This window comes from Anopheles bellator, chromosome 2 (genome assembly GCF_943735745.2).
Source record: "Anopheles bellator chromosome 2, idAnoBellAS_SP24_06.2, whole genome shotgun sequence".
NCBI lineage: Eukaryota > Metazoa > Arthropoda > Insecta > Diptera > Culicidae > Anopheles > Anopheles bellator.
Window position 1 is genome coordinate 50,156,915 of NC_071286.1, and position 27,009 is coordinate 50,183,923.

Here is a 27,009-nt window from a genome sequence, read left to right on the forward strand (position 1 = left end):
ATTACATATGGTCCCTATTATTCGATCGGGCATTCCAAAGGGTTCCGTAGCGACCGCGAGGATGCGTGAACCGGGGACTAAACGCATTTTTTTTTGAAACGAGATGCAACTGACATAAAAACCTTCCATCGGCCACATGCTCCGTTGGCATGCGGACCCAACCAATATTTAACAAACCGATAATCTGATATCGATACGACTCGCCGCGGCTGTTGCTGAAGTTGTGCTTTGCTCCCAGATTCCGCAACGAACTCTATTAGAAATCTACCGGTCTGGCTGGCAGTAATTGGTAATAGATTGGAACAGTTTACGCAAATATGCAGAGCAGTTCCAGTGCAAGGGATGGCAAAACTGGTACCACATCCATCAACCCGGACCCGGATTGGGAGGCAAAACGCTTCCAAGCTGTAAGCTGTGGCTTGTGGGCCAAGTTTCATTATTTATTAAATTATAAGCACAGGTCAGACGCGGTCGGATCGAGGCACTGCCTGCGTGGTATTACTGCTTGTTTATGGAACGTATTTCTGCAATTGCAACTAACTGTTGCGATCCGGGGCAAACTGTGGCGTGTGCATTGTCAGCATAAACTGGAGCGAAAATCCCCGGAAGTCAGCGCGACGCTCCGCGGTGGGTGGCTCCTATGGCGATGCTACATCGAACTACGGAGGAATATAATGGAAGCCTATCGCCCGGGCGATGCACCGTAATGCAGCCGTCGATAATCACGCTGATAGGGATGATGATTTTCCGCGCTACTCCTCGCCCATACCCAAACACACGTAAACACAAGTGCATGCTGATCTCCATGATCAACTTTGGCGCGCCACATATTCGAAGAGGATTTATTAGTCATTCCGAAACTTGGTACCGGGAGCTGTCTGCCCTTGGCAGGGCGCAAGGCATACTTTTTGCCTGCATAAAAAACTCGTGCTATACATCATTTCGTGTGACAGCTGTGACATCGGGGGTCGGTGCCCGGTGTGGCATCCCTGCGCTAGGGTCCATCCGGTTCGGCTCAATTGTAGCTTTGAGGCTTAAATCATACATACCGCACGAGCTATTAAATTATCCAACGGCATAATGTTGTTCGTGCACGGTGACAGTGCAGCTCTGAGACCAAGGGTAGATGGTGAGCCATACAACTTCATAAATATGTATCGTCTGTAGGGAGATTTGCGGTTATCATTCGAAATCCCTACACCCGGGCGCAGATAGGGATAATTGTGGATTATGTGCCGTGGACCTGTGGTTTTGTGGCCTGTTTTACAATCGGACACCGCAGTTTTTCCCGGTGCAATGGTGCAGACACAGATAACTATGCAGCTCTAAATGTAAGGAATAACTGTCGAAGAGTTAATGGAGCACTTGTATTCTTTGCACCGGCGGTCCACGATTTACTTGTCGATCTGCTTTTAAATCTTAAAGGCCTGGACTGGGCCGTATTTATTACATGTCGATGTATTTCATCGAAATACACCATGCGTGTGTTCTAGAGCTTCCCTTTTGGTGTCAGTGAAACGCAAATGATGGGAGAAACTTTCGTCTAGACGAGCAATACGACGACCCAACACTATCAAACTGTCTGTCAACGGCAGGAAAAACCGGTGGCAATTTGGTGGTAGCATTTTCCGCAAGGACGTCGACGACGAAAATTGATTAGAATCGATTACGCTAATGTGCCCAACTCACCCATCGTAAATGACCCGCAGCAACGGCCGTGCATCATGGCCCCGTTTTCCGGTTTCTGCGCGCCGAGGAACTCGTGCGAGATCCGGAAACGGCGTAACAAATGGGGCACGGACCAGTCGCGAATACTTTAACCTACTCGCTACCGGCGCCCACAGTCCACTGAAGGGTCAGTGAATAGTAGTAGTTCCATTTGCATCGTAATCGCCGCAAATAGTCACTGTCGTGTTCCGCACTATCGCATGCAAAACAATTAGCCTCGGAAAGGAAGGCTTTTTCCCGTTTGATGATGCCACTCCGGGTGACCGGAAAAGCTTCTCAGTTCGAGTTCGAGCAGAGAGCGACCTTTGAGAGTACAAACCGGAACCATGGTGTCTGGTATTGTTATGCGGTGGCAGCAGATAGCTACTTGCCATCATCACGTATTATCATGGATATGGAGCAATCGTGACACAGAGAGTGAAGTCGACTGCATCGTGGGAGCTAAGCGCGAAGGCACATTTTTCTTATACCCAACGACGATCCACTCAGACTCCGAACCAGGACCGGGATTAAAAACGTTTATTCGATGACACACACAGGGCAGTAATAGCCTTGGGAAGGAAGACCCAGCCCAGCACCACCCACATGCCAGAGAGAGCCTGATTTCTTGCCAAGAAAATCGCAGCGGAACTCTCAAAACGGTCGGCAGAGTTTCTAGCGTGCCAAGAATGAGCGTTTAAATTGCACGCCCAACTAAATTTGCATAATTAGTGAAATCTTGCTCGAGCACCAATATGCTATCGTGTGAAATGCATTCACTAATTACTGCGTACGCCTCCCGCGCTGTTCTGCATCAAAAAGCTGCCCTACTAACGAAACCGTTCCGATTAAACTGCGTTTAGTACTGTGTATTACTGCGAGTTCTGGCTTCTTACGCACAGGAGAGATACAAACTAATCTTACTACTTACAATATAATTATTTAACACTACAGGGTGTTTCAATAACGACACATTTTTTCATTTGGTAAAAAAAGGATTAACATTTTTCATTGCTTGAACTTTTATTTGAAACGTTCATTCAAGACATTTTTGTATAAAATACAATTTTGATTGCAGAAAATTAGAAAATATGATAAACTTATTTCCACAGTGGTAGGCCTTCAACTCAACCGGTGCGATTTTTGAACATCTCATTCCATTCATTCTTACGGTGGTTATGTTAACAGTTCGAATTCTAATTGCCATGATGCCATGGAGACAATCGAAAATGTACTCAAAAATAGGTCGATCTAATGGGCTACGGTTCAGCCAGCCGTGGTGGACATTTGACCAACATTGTTTTGCATAAAAATGTCTTGAAATGTCTTCAAATAAAAGTTCAAGCATTGAAAAATATTAAGCTAATAACCAAATAAAAAAGAGTATCATATATGGTTCAGCCTCACCCTTTTTAAAACGGTGCTTTTTTATTGCTGCTCGCACTATAAATTATCCGTAAATTAGACGGTTGTTTTAGTTCTATTTTGCAATATCATAAAATGCTCTAATATGTAATATCATAAAATATGTATCATATGCAATATGTAATATCATAAAATGCTCTAACTTCTATCCTAACTATTTTCAAATCGTATATGACTGCTGGGCCTAATTTCGTTTGGTTCACGTTTGGATTAACACGATTAACACCTTATGCTGATGTAGGATTCCACAAATCCGAAGTGCTATTGCTTCAGTTCATTATACATTTGCCAAGAATCTCACTCTTAGAAGTTCGCAAAGCTTCTCAAAGTAGAACGGTAATATTTTTGCAATAGATGGAGCAACGTTGGAAGCCTTGAAGCATTCTCAACAGAGGTCCTTTTCCAAGCATGCGCGGGAAAATGATAGTTTGCATGAAAGCTGGAACGAGAAGTCAGAATTAACAGAACATTGCGTGCAAGGGAAAACCGACCATGATATTTTTAAATATAGACCTTTTTTTACATTTTCAGTTGGTTTTTCTGTTGGTTGGGACTAAAGCTTATAAAAGTTATTTATGCGCGATGCAGCTGCAACTAATGGTTGCGAAAGGGTGCATGATGGATATCCAAATTGTGTGGAAAAAATTTACTAGCAAAAAAGTACATGAGATATAACAAAAAACCAATGTGAAGTTTAGTTCTAATTATTTCGGAACACACAGCTCGACAGCAATCGAAGCACATAATTTTTTTGCCACCATCACAGAGCCTTGACGACGTCTTGTGCGAAGAGGATGCTGCGACCTTTACGCTCTCATCGTCACCTACCGAGGGAAACATGTAAACAGATATCGAAAGTTTTGTTGTTATCACACACTCATCCTCGCCGAGTGTGTATAGGTGTGATTATGTCAGCGCGGCATACTCGACGCTTTCGTGGCCGAATTTCGGTGGTTCGTGAGTGGTCGATGGGCGCGCGCGTGGGTGTCCGATTGTTGACAAGCAAATTTGGAATTGTTGTGTTCCATTGAGCCGGCATCCTAGAGGCGTCGGCGCAGAACCACGCTACACATACAGACAGGAGGCGAAACGGAACTGGCACTCACTCACGGAACCCGTGTTGACCCGTACCGAAATGCTGTGGTCATTCGTGATCTAGAGTTTTTCCAGGACGGTCACGCGCCAGACGCGCTTCCCGAAATATGTGAAGTGAAATAGGAGTAAAAAATGAGAAAAAGCTCCCAATAAAGGGTGGTGAACGGAAAAAGGTTCAATTAAGTAAGCATACAAACAGCGATAGGTGCATAAGTTTGCAGTTTATCACGGCGGAGACGGCAGGAAAGAAACTGACAAATGCTTGGTTTGATAGAGTGAATGGTGAAAATATATTGCAGGGCGTTATGTGGTTGTGATTTCCTGTACATGACAGCAGCAGGCCGTGCCCGTTGGATATCTCATCCATAGTTTGTTTCGCTTGTTCGTTGTGCTGTGCTTATTGCATTACGAAATGCGTGTTTCGTACCTATCAATAACCGCCTAGTGAAGGAGTCAGGTCGATTTCGGACAACCTGCAATGGAGTCGCCTGGTGGGAGTCGTGGAAAGTAGCACAACAAATAACAGACGGATTTCTCGGCAGCAACCTAGTGTTAAAACGGTACCATCCTGCCAGCCGTTTCTTTATTTGCGTCGTGCGCCCGAAGAAAGGTCACGAGGTAAGACCTGCTGCAGGGATCTGTCTGTGAAGTGGCACACACTTTCCACGCTCTTTCCACTATTGTGTTGCTGGGCGCTGGTGCGTAATCATGCAGAGTCTGGTGCGCGGTTAGTTGTAGTGGTATCTGCGGGGCCTGCTTGAATGTTTGTGGTAAGTTATGGGTTCGCGAACTCGCGGATGCGTCAGTATGTGTGGTTGCCGTGCCGGATGATTGCGTGCAGAGGAAGCCTTTGATTTGTCCGTCGCGGAGGTGAGAAAGTTTGTTGGCTGCTAGATTTTATCAACATTAAGCAATCCGGCAGTTGGCCATGAGCCTCGCACACTGAACGGAACGTTGTGGTTGTGTTTTCATAAATGTGTGTGCTTCGAAAAATGCTGTTTTATTTTGGGTTTATTATCTTCCGCTACAATCAGGAAAATGCCCCAGTGTTTGTTGGTAACGGAACAAATCAAATGTTTCATTAATAGAAAAATGATCCCTCATGGTGTGCAGAGAAAGTAAAATTTGTTCACTCCGTTACGCGCTTCCGTCACGTCGTCGACCACGTGAAACAGAAGGCATTAGGTGAAAGAAAAAGATATATACAGAAAGAAAGAGAAGCAGAGTGAGAGAGTGATAGAAAAAGCGAGAAAGAGAAATTCAAACAAACAAAATCAAACGCAAATCGCGGCACTATGGACCCACATCCGTTGCTGCTGGCGAACGAAAATATTCATGATAGTGGCATCATCGAGGACGTGCACCAGGAATCGGAAGACACCGGCAACGAGGATTACGGCGATGAGAGCAACCTCGAGTCGAACCTGCGTCGGCGAAAAGGGAAAATTATTTCCTGCGTCGAAAACGGTAAGTTTTGCCGGTGTAAGCATCTTGACGCCAATGCTGACGTCATACGGTGGGAGGTCCTTCGGTAAGAGTCACGAAAGCTTACAACTTTCTTACGCAAACGGCGGCAGCATCCGCGAAGAAAAACGCACAACCGAGGACGATGACATAATTTACATTATTGATTCGAGTCTCATCATCTTTTAGCCCGTAGCTCGGCTTCCAGAGGACTCGCGCCAGTCACCTTCGCGATTTGTGTTGGGCGCGTGTGATAAAGATATCGATTTTCCCGAAATCACCATGCCGCTAGTCTGAGTTCTTGTGTTCCGCTAGGTTGCGCCTGTTTGTTGTTATGTAATGCTCGACAGCGGTAACCACAGCGGTGCTTTGCGCTGCACTGGTCTAACTCACCGTGTAGAAACATTTGCCGACCGCAGCTTTTACCGGCCCTTCTTGCAGTTATTTCATGTGTTACACCATCGATTCTGGCTACGACCACAGACAATATGGGAGACCATAGTGAAAGACACCGATGTCCAAATGTACGTGTGCTTAAGTGTTGTTGTCACGGTGAAGAATCCTTTGAACATTTTTTTCGTTAAAATGACGATAGCGACTCGGCAGACTTCAAATAACCCATCCCGATTATATTTTGTCGTTAACAGAGTAGTGATTATTTTGTATTTATTAGCTGAGCTTTTAGAGTTGAGTTGCACATCTACGATTGTGTCTCCTGTTTTAAAAAAATTGATAAACGATACATTGAATGAATATTTTATGCTTTACGTTGCGAACTTTCCAAACATTGTGATGGGAGTGAAAGGAAGCTAAAGAAGTAAAAAACCCAATTCCCTCGATTCGATTTGTCTGTAGTTGGTGAAAAATGATTCAAAAAGAACCCAGTTTCGTAATGATAGCAACACTCTCGGGACGTTGGGGAATAGCACCATTCCCCAACGGACGAAAAATGGACAACCGAAACAGATTGTCGTCCTCACACCGAGGGGTTTAATTTCAGTTCCGAGCTTGGTCCATTTTTCACCCACTGTCCATCACCCCTTACCTCTTCTTCTTACGCTTTATTATGTTAACCGTAAAGAGAAAGCATGGAAAAATTCAAACGTTTATGGACCGCCGGACGGCGGTGTTACCATTACGAGGAACACATAATTCCTTGCCTAAAAATATAACGATCGACCGGAATGATTAGGTTGTCCGGTCCTTCACCTTATCGATACACCTTAGCGATACACAAAAAGTGAACAATATACGTATACCACATAACAATAACATGAGCATAAACATAAAAAAATGCATTTTTTCACAGAAAACATTTGGATGCAAATGTGTTTTCGGTATAACGAGTCGTAATAGCGTGTTTTTTTATTTTTCTGTCATCGAACAACGTGTTGCAGACGCGTTACGGCAGAGAATAACATGTTGGTGAATCATAATGGGTTATTCAAAAAAAATTGCAAAGGTTTAGTTCTTTCGGCGAGCTTTCCAAACAAAATGGGAAGCAATTTGAAGTTAAATGCGATTGTTTCGTTCCATTTTCTCATGCAGAATTACTAACGCTCGCGTTTCTTTGCCGGCAACACGAGTTTACGATTTCGAGCGTGGAAATGTTTTTAAATTGAAATTCACATTGCTGCTCTTAAAAAAGCCTTCCCGATCAGCTCATCAAAAATTCAAACCAAACGCATTTGAGTTCGAGCTGGCACATGGCTGGCTGAGTACTATAAATGGCAGTTTGGAGTGACAAAGTGAAGTGCTGCGCATAAAATTGATTGAGAAATGTTGTCGAGTCATTTTATGGGCCATTGCCATTTTCATTCGACAGTATATAACAAAAATGTTCTAAAATGTTCAAATTTTATATAAGTAAAGTTTCAAATTTTAAATACATAAATATATAATCGTATACATCGAATTTTTAGAAAAATCATTTTGCTTTCAACGCATATGATTATCAGCTCAGATTCTCATCGATTTTACGTAAAACGGCGATGTACGTAGTAGTAACATGTTTATACTAATAAACGTTTGTTTTACGCCTAAAATTCAACTTTGTGCGGAACAAAGTTTACGGTGTACCCAAATATAACTTAAAAATAATTAAGCAATAAAATATAGCATTATAGAAAAGAAATTTGATAGCATTGTAAATTAGTATCGATGGAAATGAAAGTTCCACTCGTTAAACAAACGCTTTAACATACGTTAGCCAGCAATGATTTTAGCGTTAAAACGCAATCAATGTAACGCCAGAGGTAGCAGATTGCCTAGTTATGATGTTGGAGCGGCAGCGAATGGCGTTCTGGCAAGGAAATGTCGGGACAAATTGATCATTGATCAAACATTGTGTCCATTGGATTTTGAAGCGATTTGAAGTTGTCGGATGTCTAGCGAGCATACCTCATCTGTAAGGCCTTACTCGAGGGCAGGGAAATGGAACAGGCATACGCATATACGCTATGCTGATTGTATGTATGCATTGTTAAATGTGTACTTTCAACCCGAATGATGCATCATTTATTTTGATTCGTGTAAGTTTCTGGCAATGGTTTGCTGCTCATTGAATTGCATCTAATTTAAAGTTACGTTAAAGTTAAAGTTAAAAGCTTTAGTCAAGTATGTTAGCTCATTTTAAAATTATTTGTATTGTATTTTCATAAAATATGATTTACATAATAGATTAACGAACAGCTGTATCAATTGTTAGTAAAATGGTTCAATGGTAGTAGTAAATTGGCTGCCTGTGTTCCAAAGATTGATGCGGACGTAGCTGCTTTTCATGTACCATTTTGTGATGGTAAACTGTTGCTAAGATAGAAATGCTTTTGCCCACAAAACAACTCCCCCATTTATGGCCGAGCTTGATCCATTTTAGTCCAGTTGCGCCTTTTCGGTTATCTAATTAGCTTCTGCCCATCACTGCCAAGTTTTATCGAGCTGTTTTCGGGTGTAGTGCATTCGCAACAAGTACGCCCGCCTTCGTCTCAAACCCATGGCTCTGCTTCAAATTGATTTGTATGAAATAATAATCGTGATTGTGAATGTATCGCCGTGTCTGTTCGATGTTAGTTGCTAAGATTTCCACAGACAACAGGTACGTCAGCAACACGTACCACACTCGTGCTATGAAAATCAAAAATAACCTAAACTGAAAAGGGTATAATGATGCCGCGTACCGCAGCAGGTGGTTTTCTCAGACATATTTAATATTTGAAAAGTTACCGCAACACTTGTTTGACATTGTTTCGATCGTGCAATCTATTATTGCTATTGTAAAAAGGAATATAAGAGGAATACTCGATTTCGGCTTTAGTTTCGATTCAACATCTAGATTTCGTTCCCGCTCTAAACATGTACAAAAGATCCCAAGAGGGAACTATACGCATCGTAATACGACCAATCTAAAAGAGAAATGTGGCAACTTTTTAATGCACTCACACCACAATTTGCCAAAATTGTCTACTTTTCAACGATGTAAGTTTAGTCCAACATCGGCGTACCCAAATTTTCTCGATTGTGATTCGTTGTAATGGATCTTGATTACCCTACGAAGCTCCATACTCTGCTACGCTGCTGCAACGAAATAGCTATTTCTATGTCTGAGGCATAAATAATGATTCCGTTGAAGATTTTACCCTACTCATCGAATTTGCGTTTACGCGAAGCAACGAAGTAGGAAGAATAGCGTACAAGGATTCAAAGTTTGACGTCAGCAGAAAACGTATTTTCATCGATACACAACGCCTCTAACAGCTATGTTTTTATTTTTCCAAACACCGATCCTTTCGAAAGGAAAGATGAATTACCGGTGCGTTCAGACTAAAGCCTTCGCTAGTTTCGAACCGTTGATCCAATTGTAATATTAAAAAGATCGCTCACAAAAAGAATGTTTATTTATTATGGCGTCATTCGAGGTACGTGCATTTTGTAGAAATTAGATTGGAGAAAAAGACGTTATTTTTGCGTGAATTTCAAAACATAATTTGAAATGTTTCCCATGATCCGATTTGCATCGAATATGCACCATTTTGTTGTATATTTTGTTGCCATTTTAAAGGCAGGTTTACGCAAATGGCTTTAATTTTATTGACGGTTAATATTTAGCTTCTGGGCGATGCTACAACTACTAACATGCCTATCGACTTTAATTATTTCTGTGATTTCTGTGTGACGTTTCCGACCACGGGTCTGCCTGTGCGAGGTGTAACTTACCAAAAAAAACAAAAACAAAACAAATAATAAACATAAAAAATCACTGAACCGGATCGACGAACCCGAAATTGCACGAAACTAGCTGTTAGAGTATCGGCATCATAAACACCATGCACAATTTTAGCGGCCTAGCGGCCTGAAAAAAAACCACTCCTCTGCGGCAATCTAGACACTATTTTTGTGGCGATCTGTCGCTACTGAGACGATAATAATCGCTTTGCCACTTCGACCTGATACTCTCGAAATAATGCAATTGGGCATCCACTGGTCTGTTTCCATCCGCATCTCTTACATCCGTCCCTCTTCGCAGCTTCCAGATTAATTCGAAGACGTGTGCCTTGCGCCGGACACTTGATGACGCCCCGACGGTTATGGTTGAACAAAATACCGACCCAATGCGATGTGGTGATTGAGTTCCCAGGTAACTAAAAAAAGGCGCTGGAAAAAAGCGGTGGGCAACTTGGTTAGCACCGGTCCGGTGAGTTATAGCCCGTTTTCTGTATTTCAATTCCAAACAGAAGAAACTCCCGATGATGCCCTACGATGGTTGCTGACCAGAATCAAGGCGAACCCACCGGAAGGTTTGGGGCTTTCGGCAATGCTACGAGCGCACGAGAGTACCAAGCGAACCGCGTTCTACATCACAGCGCCAATGAATGTGTAAGCAACTTCTTACGACTCGTTCTGTGCATATTTCAAACCTTTCCGAAGGATACCCTGTAGAAAGGTCTGAAGAAAACACAGCAAGTCAATTTGGACCTCACAAACAGGAGACGGTACAAGGGACCCAACATAAAACGTGTGTGAACGAAATCGAAATTTCATTGAAACATAGTGCCGTTCAGTATAATACAACCCACGATGACACCTGGGCACTGTCTTGTCTTTGTTGCTAGATTATTCAAAGCCGCCGAGGATGCCCGCTTGCCCAAACGGTTACGACACGATCTTGGCGGAGCACTGAAGGAGTTCACCAAGCGCGAAAGCCATTGCTTCGCCCAAACCAAGGACAGCGAAGGTGCGAACAGCCTTTTCAGCTCGCAAGAACGCCAGTGGCTGGTGTTACAGGTGAGCTCACCTCCTCAGTTTAATGCTTCCCGAGAGTGTGCATGGTCCTGGTGTGCAGTACTAGGGTGTCACCAGTTGGCTGGTCTTGTGATCGATTTTGTCTTTTCAGTAATCTTTTCCGTTTTCATCACCATCCATCACGCTCTTTCAAATCTATTTCAGGTACTTCAAGGACTGCGGGCCGGCACGGCGGATCTGAAGGCTCTCCAAGGCCGAGCCGAGGTCGAGGAGGGACAGAGCATAGGTAGGTGTGCATGGGGAGATGATAAACCTTTACCAGTCCGTTTTCAGCTCTGCTGGTAATCCTATCACCATTGCAAGTTGTTCATCGTGGTAATCTTTCGCCAGTTGTAATCTGCAGTAAAGTAGCATCTGGACCATCTAAAGCCTTGCTTGTGGCGGTCTTACCCTTATTTGGGTCCAACAATCCCATCGCTCCTTCTAGTGTGGCGTACAGAAAAAACGCTCCCATTCGCGAACGTCTGGAGTCAACAACTTATTTGAAACGGTTCCTGCCACTCGAACTTTCACGGCGCCCCCGAGTCCTGACTGAGCTTTGGACAAAATCAGGGGCCGTCGACGTCTAGTATGTGTGTTTATTGATCATGCTTTATCGTAATGCCGTACTTGACCGACATGTCAGGAAGATTTTGTTTGCTCAACTTATACGCGGCTCCGTTAGGATGGTAGTGATGGTAGTGTCCGTGTTAAAGGGTGCCCTTTGGCCCTACGAGCTTCGAGCTCTTTAGTTGGAGGACTCTTGTTTGACTTTCCACTCTGTGGCCCCTAAACCGTTACAGGCGTTATTCTCTTTTCGCATTTATCTAACATATTAGTATAGCTTCGTTCATTAGTGTTCATCAGCGGAACTCTAACGACGGCGAGCTTCTCTCAGCAGCTGTTGGCAAAGAGTATGTTGAAGTAAAGGGTGATAATGATAATATTCGTCCTGTGAGGTGGACACGCAACAAGCCGAACGTTAAATAGAGCAAGCTCGGGGCCATGCAGAGCGGAATAGGCAGAAACTGTGACAAAAAAAAAATGAACCGCTCAAAACTGAACAACTTGTTGAACAAGTTTTTGTTTGCAACTAGTCTAGGTGCCTCCCGGGGCTCTCACGGTTATCGCGTCATCGTTCAAGAACAAAACTGTCCAACAAGCGGCATGGCAAAGGGAAAATAGACTAATTAGTGCTAATCGATAAAACATTATAGCAGCTCGAGCGACACTTTTCTTGGAGGGCATCGTCGAGACAAAGGGCGTTCGTGATTAGTGTCTTGTTTTTACCATCACCCATCACGAGTGGGTTTTGTGGTGTGCCATTGTTATTCGATTTTCCATAGCGACTAACTTCGGTGAAGGGTGTTTTTCAAGATCTAGAGAGTCGGCTCATGGCCAACAGAGTGATCACTAAAATAAATAACACCAACTACATCTACAATCGTTGGCTAAATAAAGTCGTGCATACCTTAGCTAAATAGACTATACCAAGCACACCAGACTAAGCACCGATTTGATCGAGTTCTGTTCTAACGAATAGGGTCCTTAAGGTCGGAAGAATAAGGAGTTGTGCTACATGTGGTATTAAGTGATCTAATATCTAGCAGACCCACTGACAAGTCTATTACAAGGTCTACCGTCTATTCCGACGAAATGTTGGGCTTCCAATTTGAGCCTGAATTTTGAACCACAAAACCAACGCTCCTCCTTTGCTTTCCGTTTCAGTGGCTGCCTGGCAGGAACTGGGCCTAATAACGCAGGTGTTCCCTCTGCACGAAACCACCGCCTTGCAGCATCTCCAGTCAAGCTGGGTACGAAAGATCTTCGCACCGCAACCCCTAGGTAAAGGCTACCATTCAGTATGTTTGTATGAAATGTTAAAGCATTCGGAAAATTATATGGTACTGCACAGAAAGCGAAAAGGGCGTCAAGAAAATAGTTCACAATCACAATTGTTGCTAACTAGAGTCTCTATTGTTGCGTGATTCACCAGACGACATAGCGACATACTTTGGTGTGAAGGTAGCCCTGTACTTTGCGTGGCTGGGACACTACACCTGCGCCCTGTGCGTACCGGCCGTGCTCGGCACTATCCTGTATGCTGGGCTTTGGGGTCGAGGACAGGTAAGTCCGAAACCATGTTTAAAATTAAGCGCGGTACCAAAAACCCGATACGGTGTCGAAAAGAAAATTACATAAATTACTCGATCGATTGAGCGACGACCCCTATTTGACGCGTTTGTTTATCGTCCTGGCAGACGGCGCAGGATATTGGCCACGTCATCTTCTCACTGTTCAACGTTGCGTGGGCCTCTCTGTATCTGGAAGCGTGGCGGCGGTACTCGGTGGAGCTGGCCTTCCGTTGGGGAACCCTCTCTACACCACCCGAACTATTGGAACCTCCAAGGCCGCTGTATAAGGTGATTACTGCAGTCCCTTCATCGTTTCGGTGTTTCATTCCGTCGTTCAACTTCCGCTTGCCGCTCTCGTTCACAGGGGCCACTGGAGGAGAGTTCCGTGACCGGTCGGCTGGAGCCGAGGGAGGCACCGGCCTGGCAAAGGCGAGCCTTCCGTTATCTAGTTAGTTTTCCAATTATTGCGCTCTGCCTGGTGCTGGTGTTTGTTGTGATGTTCCTGATGCTGAGGCTACAGGTACTTAGCTCGTTGCGCGCGCTGGACCATGACCACGACTCGACCGATCACTCTCCCACTTCCCGAGCGGTTCCTTCCTTCAAAGCGAACCGAAGCGAATCGGTTTGTCCATGTGCTTTTTAAGTCTCGCAGTCCCAGTTTGGTTTGTCCCGGACCCCAACACTCACCATTGCACATGATTGACATCCTCAAGGAGTTCCGTCAAACAAGGACCACCAAACAGCTACTAAATCGACACGGAGAAACGCCAACATACAATCCCATTACAATTCGTTACTCCTAATTTGCAGGATTGGCTCGATCAACACTTACCATATAGCAGTTCTGGCCTGTGGGAGTGCATGTGCCTTGTGTCTCAGGTCTGAAATTTATGTTTCTCGTACATTCACTACCACATTTTCCTCCCACTTTGCCCTATCTACCATTAACCGATCCTACACGTTGCTTCCCATCGTATCGTACCGAATTCCGAAATGTAATTATATGTTGCGCTTATGCTCGTTGCTCAAAAACTCATGCGACTATCCCGGTGCAATCGAATCATTACCAACTGTTACTGACCGGATCATCACCATCACCCTCTGGACGCCAACCGGCGTTTCCCGATGTCTTATGTTGAAATTGATAAAGTATAGCTTCTCTCGCAGTCCAACGAATCGACGTGCGACGATTTAGAAAATTTCGGCAACCGAAGCCAAACGAACTACTAAATGATGGTTCATTGGGCGCATCCCAAATCAATTAAATAGAAATGTGTCTTTTGCAAAATGTTGCAATCACAACAAATTCGAATTAAGAAACAATTTCCTGTGTGAATTTTCTTAGTATAGAATCAAGCGACTTAGAGCGACTAGACTTTCAAGCGACTCACGAAATATTAAGTACATTGCAACGACGTAGCTGATGAGTTTGAATGAAAATTTGAGAATTTACGTCTTAAGGATGTACCAGTATTGATTACATCTTGAAGTAAAAAAAACCAAGGCCAATAGAATTCTTTCCTGTGTGCATTAACCATCGGAAAGGGAAAATGAGTTGTTGCGATGCCGAGCTTTGGACTTCACTGGTTTGGCATGTTTCGCTTCGCATACTTCGCATATTTGCCTTCACGCCGCATGCCCCAGGGCGCCAAGGCTGGACAAACTAGCACAAAATGAGCAAAATCTGGCCTCTGGGGCTCAGCAAAGTAAAACACCAACGTGACGACGCACTGTCGCCACTCGAAACCGAAATCAAGCGAATCGCGATCCCAGACTGCAGTTTCAATGGCAATCATATTATCATTACCCTGTCTCTACTATCGCATACCTCTCTCTATCGAACACTTTGTCTTCTCTCGTTCTCTTTCTCTCTCTCTCTCTCTCTCTCTCTCTCTGTCTCGGCGGTCTATCCCCTCCCGCACTCTCTCTATTGTCTCGCTCACTCCGTCCTGAATGGCCCACCTGCCACCCCACCCGGGTGTCCTTCCACAGGATTGGTGGGACGCCAAGCTTCCGGAGCAAGGCGTGTTCAGCTGTCTGAGCGTGATACCGAAGGTCCTGCTAGCCGGCGCCATTACACTAATGGACGAAGCGTACTACAAGCTGGCCGTCTGGCTGAACGACAGAGGTAAGCGCGGTCCCCGAAAGGTGCGCCCCGTATTGATTCGATTTATTGTTGCCAAACCCGCACAGAGAACTACCGGCTGCAGTCGAAGTACGAGAATCATCTCATCGCCAAGGTGGCCCTGTTCCAGTTCGTCAACAGTTTTCTGTCACTATTCTACATCGCCTTCTATCTGCGCGACCAGGACAAGCTCAAGGAGGTGATGACAGTTCGACATAAAAGTTTGCATTCGTCGCATCGGGTCTGCCTTCTTGTCTGATGGCCCTTAACTCGTACCCTTCTTCTTCGGTCGTCTTTTTCATCGACAGCAACTGGCCGGACTGCTAATATCGCGTCAAATCATCGGCAACCTGCGGGAGTCGGCCTGGCCGTATCTGGTGGAGCAGTGGCGCCTGGCGAAGTTGAGCTTCCGAATGTGGGGAGCCCTCAGTCCGACGCAGGAAATGCCGCCGCTGATAGGGACGACGACGACGACTGCCTCCAGCGGTGCGGTCTCCGCTTCGGCGACCGCCGGCGCGTCTGGAGGCGATAGCAAGCCGCTGGGCGATGGGAAGGGCGCTTCGGAGTGTGCGGCGCCCACCAGCACCCCGAAGCGATCGATTGGCCAGGCGGAAATAGAAAGCTCCCTGTACAAGGTAAAAAGTTGGCTTCGGCTGAATCGATTTGATTACTTACACCAACATGTTGGTGGATCGGCCCGACACGACGGTCGTCCGTCGTGATTAATTTTTCACACCATTCGCTATGGCGAATACTTCGATTCCTCTTCGATCCCCTCCTTTTATGAGGTAACAATGTCCCACGCACATCGTTTCATAGTTTGGTTGAGGTTGGTTTAAATATCGTTTCCTTGTTCAGATTTATAAACTCTAAATCTTGTTATAGTATTTATTTTTAAGCTTAAAATAATGGACTTGGCCGTTTTTGTGTGTTGTGTGTAATGACATGAATTTTTTATGGCCGTATGGCCACGTTACAGACAGTTAGATTATTTCGGATTCGTTGGTTTTATTGCAACCAAATACGAGGTATGTTCAAAATGTTTTGCGACATTTGAATTTCCGCGGGCTACGCAAAACCCTTTTTTTGCATTCAATTCGCATATCCGAAATCGACGATGAGCCAAATCTTTTCCAAGCAAAACAGATGTCAAAAATTGACTTATTACTCGCTCTCTTGAAACCGAACTAAATATTCATCGTAAGTCACTGAGTAGCACGAAAAATTCGAAAAGCACGAAGTTCGAATATTCGTAGCCCGCGGAAATTGAAATGTCGCAAACATTGTTGAACAAACTGTGATATCCTGGTACTTTAATAAATTATACACGTAGTCCCGAAGCTCTTGTGCACAACCGTACTCCTCTATTTCTGTACACTGACTCACGCCCCGCTCGCCAATTCACACATACATTCATGCCAGCTTATTCGTATATGCCACACACACCTCGTACAGTAAAACGTGTACGTAAAACGTAAAACATTTAAAGAAAAAACGTGTGTACATTGTGTTTGAACTTGTTACTATAATTATTTTTATCACTATTTTTAGAGTGTCTCTGAGCCGATTCCGAAAGTTCGGAGTACACTCAAAACTAGAACCATAATTCTCGAAACATAAAACATCTCATAATTAAACATAACAACTTATTACATAAACAATTTAAGTCCAGTTATGTGGTAATGCGTTGGGAAAACAACAGTTCGGAACAACGAACATTTCAAACAATACACATTGCTCTTCCTTTTTTCTGATTGGAGCGTAAATAGTTGATCTGAAAAATTCCAATTTTTTATGGATAATAATATGTTGCTTACTTTATTTTGTCTTACGGCATGGTTTGTCACAGGATATGTTCTTTCAGCGAAAGAATGCTCGTCACTGATATCCTAGCATCCTAGCTGTCCTAGCGATCGTTTGACATTCCGACAGGCCATAAGGCTCTGACTGCCTGCTTTATCTACGTATACAGAAATACGGAAGTTTAGATTTTTTTAGAATCCTATTTACTAAAATCAAGTCGCGTCGTAAAACAACTTTCGCGACACAAAAGAATTATGCTCAGCAAGCATTCTTCCATTCATGGCTGGTCAATCCAAGCGCAACATAGCGGGTCCCAACACGATGAACTTAGTGTTTTGCATTTTTTCCAACAAAAATTTATTTTCATGAAACCACCCTTCTGTTAACTCTTTTCTCTTGCAGTACGATGGAACCTTTTCGGACCACTTGGAAATGTTGGTACAAATGGGGTACGTCGTGCTCTTCTCGGCTGCCTTTCCCTTGGCCGGTCTGTGTGCCCTGGCGAACAATCTGTTGGAGATACGATCCGATGCCTTCAAGCTGGCCCACGTCCACCAGGCAATGTCATAACACTCGCGGATCGCACGAACTGTGCGAAGTATACTAATCTCCATCTCTCTCTCTCTCTCTCTCTCTCTATTCCACCCGGTCTACAGCGTCCCTTTGGTCAGCGGGTGGCAAACATTGGCACCTGGCAGAACGCACTCGGTATGCTCGGACTGGCGGCCGTCATCGTCAATTGTGCCCTGATCGGGCTGTCCGGACAGGTGTCCCGCCTATGGCCAGGCCTAACGTCTACGCAAACGGTGATCCTGATCGTGGCGCTTGAGCATGTCATGCTGGGCTTAAGATCCGCCCTGACGTGGCTTCTGCCCGAGCTGCCTTCGTGGCTAGCGGCCGAGATAGCCCGTGCGGAGCACTGCCGCCGGGAGATGCAATGCAAGGGCCCATCGCCTCGACAGACACCTCCCTCGCCGCCATCGTCGACTTCCATCTCGCACCACGAGCAGGACTTTAACAGCAATCAGGACATCTTCGACAAAACCGAACAGTCGGTGGGCAGGTAATTGTTGGAACGTAGTAACTAGTGTACACAAAATTAGAAGCCAATGCACCGGTGCACCTGGGGACACCCTCGGTTGGTCCAGCAGCTCCTTATTGTGGTGCACGCTCGAGTTTCTAACCGTTAGTTGTTTTGCCTTCTGCCCTGGTTCTAAAAGATTTCACATATCTCCTAGTCACGACAACACGCAAGATAGTGAGCTAGAACGGACTGCGCTAACCAGCGCGGCCGCCAAGCTGGACAACCTGAGCACTCAACAGCAGCAGCAACCGTCACAACAACCGCAGCCGCAACCGCAAAAGGATACACAGCACAGCTGCGACAATATGGACATCTTCGCCATGGACACGCGGGACATTTCGCCAGATTCGCCGATCTCTCAGGTAGTACATTTGGAGGGTGGCCGAAATCCGGTGCCTTCTCGCTCAGTCTCACTCCACCTGGCTCACTCTGTTTGTATCAATCTCGCTCTAACGCTGTGCGACACATTCTATTTATGTACGGAAATTTCGTTGCTCCTATTTACTAAATCTACAACTTTTGAGTATGTTTCCTAGACTTCAGCATGCCCTATTGGGCGGCTTTGCGAGCAACAGGGAGAGGGACACAATTCTGAAGCTATCGAGAGATTAAACAGTACAGCTACAGTATAGCATCTTGTAACTTTATACCTTTGGATTTTACTGCTTCTTTGCTTATATCACGCCGGTCGTGGCTATAAACAGTAATTCCAGCACTAAAAGAAAAGCGAAGAAAAGTGATACAATTTGCGGTCTTTCAAATTCAATGTGGGCTTCGGCTTCGGGCTTCGAATTAAGCTACAAATCGGAATTGTGTTCCTTGATAGATACACCTGTACATAGGGAACAAAAACCTATCAGTTCTTTTCGAAACGACTTCACAGGCAACAATACGGAAAATACTAGGCTGTTTAATAAGTTCGTATGGTCGATAAGACAAACACTTTTTTATGGTTTGAAGTACACTTTATTATTAAGTATGGCCTTCCTGAACATCAATACACTTATTCCAAGGTGACTCCAATTTATAAATTCCATCCCTAAAGTGAGAAACTGAAAGAGCTTTAAAATACGCTTCCACAGCGTTCATCATTTGATGAACAATTCGAACTTTAATTTACGGATTTTTGCCATTGTCAAAACGCTTTTGTGACCTGACGCTTTTTAGTAAATGCGACACCCATTTTTCAAACAGCTTTCTGAAACCGAAAACTTCGAAAGTAAAAATATTGATTATACTGTTCAATGCTGAGATGGCCTAGGCCTTGTACTAAATCTCTTTCAGTCATTCGAAGATTTTCCAATTCGATATTCGCTTCGCGCGAAAGCTAGTACGACCACATTCAATATCAGAAACCCCTCTTTTAACACCCTAATTGAAGACGGAGAGTCCTTATAAACTTCAATACTTTTAAACCTCCCAAAAGTAAAAAGTAAATCATTGCTTGATGATTGATTTTTTCCATTGCAAAAAATACTATATAAATTAAGTAAAAATAAATTAAGTAACCAATTGAAACGAAACTTCACATACGTTCATACGAAGGGTATACCAATATAACAAAAAAATCAGGCTCGTAGCAGCGCTCCCTGTTGCCAAACCATACGAGCTTATTGAACACCCCAGTAATGTTTCCGTTTACATTTCCGTTGGCCTTAGTTTGCTTTCCAATATTCGTAACTAACAATTTTAGTGCCTTATTAGCTGAAATCCCTGTGTACAGTGCTTACCAAGTCAACTTATGTCACTCTTACATACTTTCTTCTCCCATCGTTTTCATTTGTTTTTACCGACCATCCATTAAAAACTCTGCTACAAACACCTGAATGCCCCCGCCGCCGTTAAAATCAAACTCAACCGACTAACCGTTGGATCCTTCGTACACTATATAATTACAATTTGTTTAACCCAATTCTAACAAACAAACGGAAATCCTTATCCAGACAAGCACAGTATTATTACGACCTCTCCAAGACTCTCCTCTTAGTGGTCAGTCAGCACAAACCGTTGCATTAGACTCAACACAAACGAGCTCGGGGTATGATATCGAAAACTTTCTAACAACACACTTTTCACTCTTCATTGCTGCAACTGTCTATTGTTATTGTTGTGCTGTTTCGCTGTGTGCGTGTGTGTGTGTGTTCGTAGTTTGTTTCCTCTTTTACCAGTGTTTTCTCTCGTGTGTTCAAGCGCGATATTTACCATCTTTTGCTTTTATTGCGTTGGCTTCGTCTATTCGGTTTCCACCCTGCACCATTTAGCCTTGCACCGAGCAAATGTGGCCCGCCGAATCCGTTTTATTTAAGAAAATCGACTGGTACATTCGTATTCGCAAATTGTGTTTCCGTTTTATGCGCATGCACGATGGTGGGTGGTTTTTGACCGATGTCCGACCGACCACCGAGAGCAGATCGGCTCGAGTCAGTCGCTAGTGTGCCGAGGCGGGAAACATGCGAAACGACCGGTGATTTGGAGCGATTGGATCACCAGCAGTATGGAGCGGATACGGAACGGCCCAAAGAATCGCCCAATCCAGTGCACTTCTCCCCAAATCACTCGCGTCCGCCGAAGGTTTGTTGCATTCCAAGGCCGCCCGCCCAGAGGCCAGGCCAGGAATATCTCGCCTGACACCTCAAGCACCCACACGATACCGAGATAGCGTGTCCTTCTCTGCTCACACCACGCTTTTGGCCGTGCGCGCTTCCTTTGCCTGATGAACTACAAAAGCCGAGCGCCCTAGTGAATGCCGACCGCGGAAGGGGAAACGGGTTGCTTCCATCATGGGGCCTTGTTGCAGCCTTGCTTCCTGTGTTGCCTTACACCCGTATTCATCTGTTGCCTGTTTGTAGCTATAATAATATCGTGCCTTTTGTTTGCCGCGTAGCATATTCTTTAGCCTTCCGAAACTTTGCGAACTTTGCTGCGCTTTACACACGTTTTTTCTCGATATATTTCTTCTTTCTATTTGAACATTATTTCTCTCTCCTTTTCGCTAACCAACGCTAACCCAACCAAACAAAACCAAAAAAAAAAAAACAATCCACCATTCACGTACCAATAATAGTGCATGTGTAAAGCAGCCAAGCATTAAGCTCGCCGACATTCCGCCCTTTCGAGGACAGACGATGAAGCACAGCTGTAGTATTTACGATAAGCGAAGCATCAACCTTGGGTACGGTTTGTTCAACATAACGGTTTGTTCTCTTCCCCCTAGATGTATGTGTGTGCATGCGTGTATGTGTGCCATTGGGTACTCTCTCTCTCTTCACGGTGATTGGCTTATCCTTATCACATCACATTGGTGGATCATCAGAACGATTTGTATGCGGCTGGTAGGGCTGCCTGGTCCTTTCTACATTTAAAATTCAATTCCTTTAACCTTTCGGTAGCTCCACTCGGCTTCAACTCAAATCTGGCTAATGATATTTTTGATAACACAATTTCTACTTCCTTCCTTGCTTTCTAGACCTAGACTAAGCTAGCATCAAACCGCAAACCCCCAACAAACACGAATCCAAAAAGAAAAAAGCCCTACTAGAATCCTTACCGCCCTACTACCTCTAGCGATCGATTGCGAAGGTCCGGAACGGGATCCTTTCGGTTCTAATTCTGTTCGTTTCTGTTCGATATTTTGCGTGCGACCCCAAACAGTGAACCGTCGCAAGGCATCCGCGTCGCCTCGAAACCGATCCAGATACCCGAGATTCCACCGTTCCGCAAGCAGGCACACTCGACGATGCACTCGCCCGTCGGCAGCCAGAGCCCGCAGGCCACCCAGATGATGACCCCGTCCGCCAACCCGTCACCGCCGCGGATTGCCGAAATTCCACCGTTCCGGCCCCGGCAGCGCTCCAAGGAGTGGATGCCCAACATTGAGGTGGGTCGCCTGAAGGTTAGTGCCAACGCGACCCACGGCCAGTCGTTTGCTAATCGTGTGAATTCTTGTTTTTTTTCTGTTTCATTGTTCCATTGCCTCATTTTCCACCTGCCCCTCCCTGCTCCCAATGACCGATTTTTCCCACCCAACCTGATCGTCCTTTGCTTCATTCACCGGTTTTGTCCATTGCGTAACGCCACCTACCGACGATCGCTTGATCACCGTCGACATTCTGGTACTTGATTTTTGGTTTCAAAATTGCTAACTCGTCCTCGTCCACAACACATATCCGGGCATCCTTTGTGCTGATCGATGCATTCGAACCGGCGCGCTGAATCTGGCGCATGTGATCCGTGATTTGCTCTACCATCCAACCGACCAACACCATTCCTGCGAGACATTTGTACCGTTTTTTTTCTCTATGATTTCACGCCTGTGTGCGTACATTTTTTTGCACTTTCGCGGCCGTGGCGCGGGGCCACACCGCTTAGCACACCGAGCACCATCTTACCATTGGCCCCAGCGGAGGGGCCGAGTGGGCCAAACGCCTGAAGGCGGCCGATCCTTCCATCATTCACAGAAGTACTGATTGCATTGTAGCGAAGGTTGGTAGAGTGTACATCTTCCTTTGTTTATCTGTGTGTGATGCGAATCTGGATTCGCCGCGAGTCCTATTTCTGTTGCTCACCATAAAATACTCACCACTTTTGCTGTTGTTGCTGCCGCTACTGTTGTTTTTACCACAACCGGCGCGGTTCCCAAAGAGCCAACGCACACGGTTCGAAAGAAAGCAAAACTGCCCCGTTTAGCCCCCGGATCGGATCTCGGAAATGGTTTGTGTTCCCAAATTGGAAAAAAGTGAAATAATATAGTCTTCTGCAGTCGGCTGTGAAATGAGGCCGATTCGCGTGGTCTAGTTGGAGGTTTTGCTTTCTCAACAACGGTTCCTACGCGCGAATATGTAGAGTTTGGGAAGCTGAACTGCTGTGTATCTGTTAGCTGCTCCTCCTCTAATAAACTAGTGCATCGGTTAGTATTCGTTACAGGCTAGCTTTAAAAGCGGAAAATTTCCTAGAAGAGTAAATTCGATGTACATTTATTTGAAGCTGTAGATACGAAGAAATTTATTTTACTGGCCATTGACGTACAAAATCACACTATTCGGAAAGTTACGATAGCCGTAAGAGAAAGATGAAAGTTGTAGAGCGTAGCTTTATACTTATATTTACTCATTGGATGCGAAAAAAACTGTTGAAAACATTTCTCAAATATATAGCAGTTTTTTAAAGCACAAATGCAAAAAAAGAGTCAAATAACCAATCGCAACGTTCCTTTTAGTGGACTAGTTATTTCCGTGTTCAAAGGGCGTATCCTGTAAGGTGTAATGGAAAAATAAACTTTATGCCTGCGGTTCCAATCACACAAAACCACCACTTTATGTTAAAAAAGAAAACTCTCAATGTCTGCCGATAACTAACTCACGGCAAAACATTTATAATATCGTTGGGTGCACATAACGCCTTGGAATGGACTTTAACACAATACATGTGAATTCAGCTTGCAGCCCCACCGCAATTAAACATTACCACATTGTACATCATTTCTATTGTTTTTCGCCTAGTTTTCGCTACGTTGGCAGCATGAATGTCTGGCCAGTCGATTGAAATGGGTAGCAATTTCCATATGTTGTATTTATCAGGATAAATCATTTCAATATAGTCGTGTGGTGCATAAAAAAATTTTATGTTCATAGCACTCATTACGCCAGTAATTCAAAATATCCTGACCTAAATGTAACTGTTTTTCTGTGCACTTTGCTTTTGCAATTGGTCTTTTTCGTTTCACTTAACCCAACGTAGTATTCTTTTCGGTTTCTTTCGTATTTTTGTGTTCCACAATCACACAATCGTACAATGGGATCAATCTTCGATAATGTTGTGCCATTGGTACAGTGCTGAGTAGCTGTTTTGGTACCATGTATGTAGAGGATCTATCCGTGTACCCTATAAATGTTATCTTCACGCAAGCTCCAAACCGTATAACTATACTAGACCTTTAGTATTCGCTGATGCTATAAAAAATCTATGTTTCTTTCTGCATTCATTCGCTCGTTGATGGTCACTGTTAGGTGTGGTAGAATTGTTGCAACCGTTTGCAATCAAACTGGTCTATGCTATGTCTCATTACAGCAACAAGAGCTGGCTACCGGCTCAGATTCGGAGCTACTGAAACCAGCGCCATCGTGGACGAATGTAGCCATCAAAGCCAATGAGCCACAGCCTGGCACCAGCAACAGTGCGCCGTCGGTAAAAGCTCCCACCGAAGAAGAAGCGAAAGGTAATGTCACCGAGACGAGAAGGCACCCCACGAGTCTTGGTTCACAAATTCTTTTCCAATCACCTTCATCGCCACAGCCGCGGAGCTGGCGGCCAAGAAGTCACGGCTGAAGCAGAGCCTAGTGAAACGTGCTCGATCGGTGGCAATCTTTTCACTAAAGCTGAAGGAGCAACGAGCTAAGCGAGCCGAAAAAATGGCTCTCGAAGCATTGGTGAGTGATTTCTGGGACAAGTTCGGAAAAGGGCGTAATAACTTATTCCCTCGGCGCTTTACAGGAGGCCCTTCCAGCGCCGCCGCCCTGTGGAGAACTTTCGCTCATACCCATCGAGCAGCTGATTCAGGTGGACGTGCTGAGCCAACGCAATCATGGAAGCGGTACTGGCCACAATAACGGCCACACCTAAAGCATCGCGCAGAAAACAATTTACCCAATCAGCATTATTTTACAAACGCATACGTTGTTACAAACTGACTGGCAAAGGTCAGTGTGGCATCCTTTCATCCCTTTAAATAGTGTTCTATCAGGTCTAATAAAAATGCGCCCTTGCAGCATCCTTTGGCACACAAAACGGGCGAAGACTAGCAGTACAATGTTGCAAAGCAAGGCACAAGTTGCTTGGTAAACTGAACCATTTACCACCGCCGGATGGTTTAGTTGCATTAAACGAACTAACATTACAACGACAAACGAGAAACGATAAAGAAGCATTCTCCACAATTGGGGACAATTGGCCAAGATTGTTTTGCTAATATATTTTTAACACTTCACCTTCAGATATTGCAGCGATGAATACGCTACTCATACTTTCGAATGGCTTGTGGCCGGGATACACAAAATACAAGACAATATTTAAGCTAACGTAGAAAATATTTACTTTCTTTTCTAATTTAGATCTTTCTTTAACTTAGCGACGTAGAGGAAACGAATGTTGGGTTACTGTAAAAGGATAAGGCTTCGATAAATCAATACAATCGCCAAACGCCAAGATCAAAGGCAAAATCAGTGAGTTTAGTGTATTTCCGCAGGAAAGCAGTATATTATTTAATTTGAAGAAGTAGCTTGATGCTTATATTTTTTTACGGCCAGAAAAAAAGCTTTAATAGTCAGAAAGTGTCCAGCCATTTGAGTGCAAAAGTAACTTCAATCGTTAGTGTACAATTGTTAAAAGTAGGATGGCTTAGGTTTAACGCGCTGAATTACCTGAATTGCTTTGCTGCAAGAGTTTAATATATTTTCAACCCAAATAATTACAATTAAAACCAGACACACACAAACACCCAGAATTCCGTCGCGTCAATTAGGAACATGGATCCCGTCCGAATTGTCATGGTCGGGTTAGACAGTAAGCAGACGAAGTTTTAGCCGCCTATTCTTAAGCTTTAAGCGCAATAGAAAAGCAACGAGCAAAAGCAAAAGTGTATGTAGTTTTCGCTCCGGAGAAGTAACCCATAAACACCGCTTCACTACTTCCGGTTCCGGGCCGGTCAACAAAGCAATGCACTTTAATCAGCACACAACGGACAAAACCAAGTCGGGCAACTTGGGCAGTTGAACCTCTTTCACACTGTCTCTTCACTGTATTAGGTCCATCACAAAAATCCAGCTGCAGTGCAGGCGGGACGATCACCGTAACCCGGAGAAACCCAAAACCGAAACACTTAGTGAAGAATTTTACCAATTCTAAATTACCAGTTAGCTGTAAAATATTAAAAGCAAACGCCGTTTGTACAGTTGAAACTTGCTATATTGTTGTGCCACCCGCAAACGCATTAGGAATGCCTGTTGTACCGCCGTTGTGTTTTAATAGCATTAAGATCCAGTTCGATTAGGCAGAGGATAGGAGGATTCTTTTCCCATGATGAAAGCAATTTTAAACAAGAAAAACAAATCAGCCAAATACTGGCAGGCCTGGGAGAGATATTCTTACCCAGCCTGGGTTGGTCAAAACGTTGGGAAGTCTAGAAATTGCTCGGCTTTGGTTGGCTCATTTTCAACTGGTTCGCTATTGAAAAGTGTTAATGCACATAAAACACAAACAACGGAAACAAATAATGCAACGAAATAGGAATGGTTCGAGTTCAGGGTAGAAAAATGGTCAAACAGAGAAGAAGAAAGTCAATAAAGCTAACGCGGAACAGTGATCTTAAACCATGTTAATGTTTCTTGAAATTGCCCGGTGTTGCTGAGTATCCTTTTTCCTCCACAAACCCTAGTTCTCAACTGATGACAAACGAGCTCTAAACTGTGAAGTGTATGGCGAGTAAGATGACCTCTTCCAGAGCGCGGTTCCGTCGCTGTTTGCGATTAAACTCCGTTTTGCATCATAAAAAGCAACAATAAATCAGCAGCAAATCACTGCGAACGCTTCTGACACGGTCATGCAAAATTCGGCACATATTTCGGGGGCGAAATAGAAACACAGCGGAAACCTTGGTTTTGGTAGTTAAAGTAAGGCGCTTGTTCTACTTCACAGTTCACTTACAATGTAGTACAATCGTGCCCCGAGACTTATAGCGACGCATAGTAAAGGTCTGACTGACGAACTTCCTGTTCACAAAAAATATGGCAATTTAGCTACTACGGCGGCGTTACTTGTACCATTCGGTTACGGTTTCTCCGAAGTTGTCCGAAGTAATTAAGCAACAATTAAATAAACACAGCGAACCGTCGGAAAGGGCA

General features: G+C 44.4%; 1 protein-coding gene across 1 annotated transcript; it reads left to right on the forward strand.

Moving 5' to 3' along the window:
• Nucleotides 1–4,367: 4,367 nt before the first annotated feature.
• LOC131212803 (anoctamin-8) lies at nucleotides 4,368–26,437 on the forward strand. The gene is made up of 24 exons (XM_058206826.1): nucleotides 4,368–4,410; nucleotides 5,341–5,694; nucleotides 10,214–10,324; nucleotides 10,422–10,563; nucleotides 10,800–10,971; nucleotides 11,134–11,215; nucleotides 12,697–12,813; nucleotides 12,965–13,095; nucleotides 13,230–13,391; nucleotides 13,468–13,623; nucleotides 13,914–13,982; nucleotides 15,096–15,231; nucleotides 15,297–15,427; nucleotides 15,537–15,863; nucleotides 17,434–17,589; nucleotides 17,688–18,094; nucleotides 18,252–18,477; nucleotides 20,059–20,153; nucleotides 21,180–21,287; nucleotides 21,767–22,007; nucleotides 22,484–22,597; nucleotides 24,182–24,329; nucleotides 24,407–24,540; nucleotides 24,605–26,437. Exons 2-24 carry the CDS (start codon nucleotides 5,523–5,525, stop codon nucleotides 24,731–24,733), a joined length of 3,666 nt encoding a protein of 1,221 aa, XP_058062809.1. The 5' UTR covers nucleotides 4,368–4,410; nucleotides 5,341–5,522; the 3' UTR covers nucleotides 24,734–26,437.
• The last annotated feature ends 572 nt before the right edge of the window (nucleotides 26,438–27,009 follow it).

Coding starts and splice junctions, on each gene's coding strand:
- LOC131212803 (XM_058206826.1), top strand. CDS start 5,523: ATGGACCCACATCCGTTGCTGCTGGCGAACGAAAATATTCATGATAGT. Junction 10,325..10,421: donor TGTGGTGATTGAGTTCCCAG/GTAACTAAAAAA, acceptor AATTCCAAACAG/AAGAAACTCCCGATGATGCC. Junction 24,330..24,406: donor CACCGAAGAAGAAGCGAAAG/GTAATGTCACCG, acceptor TCATCGCCACAG/CCGCGGAGCTGGCGGCCAAG.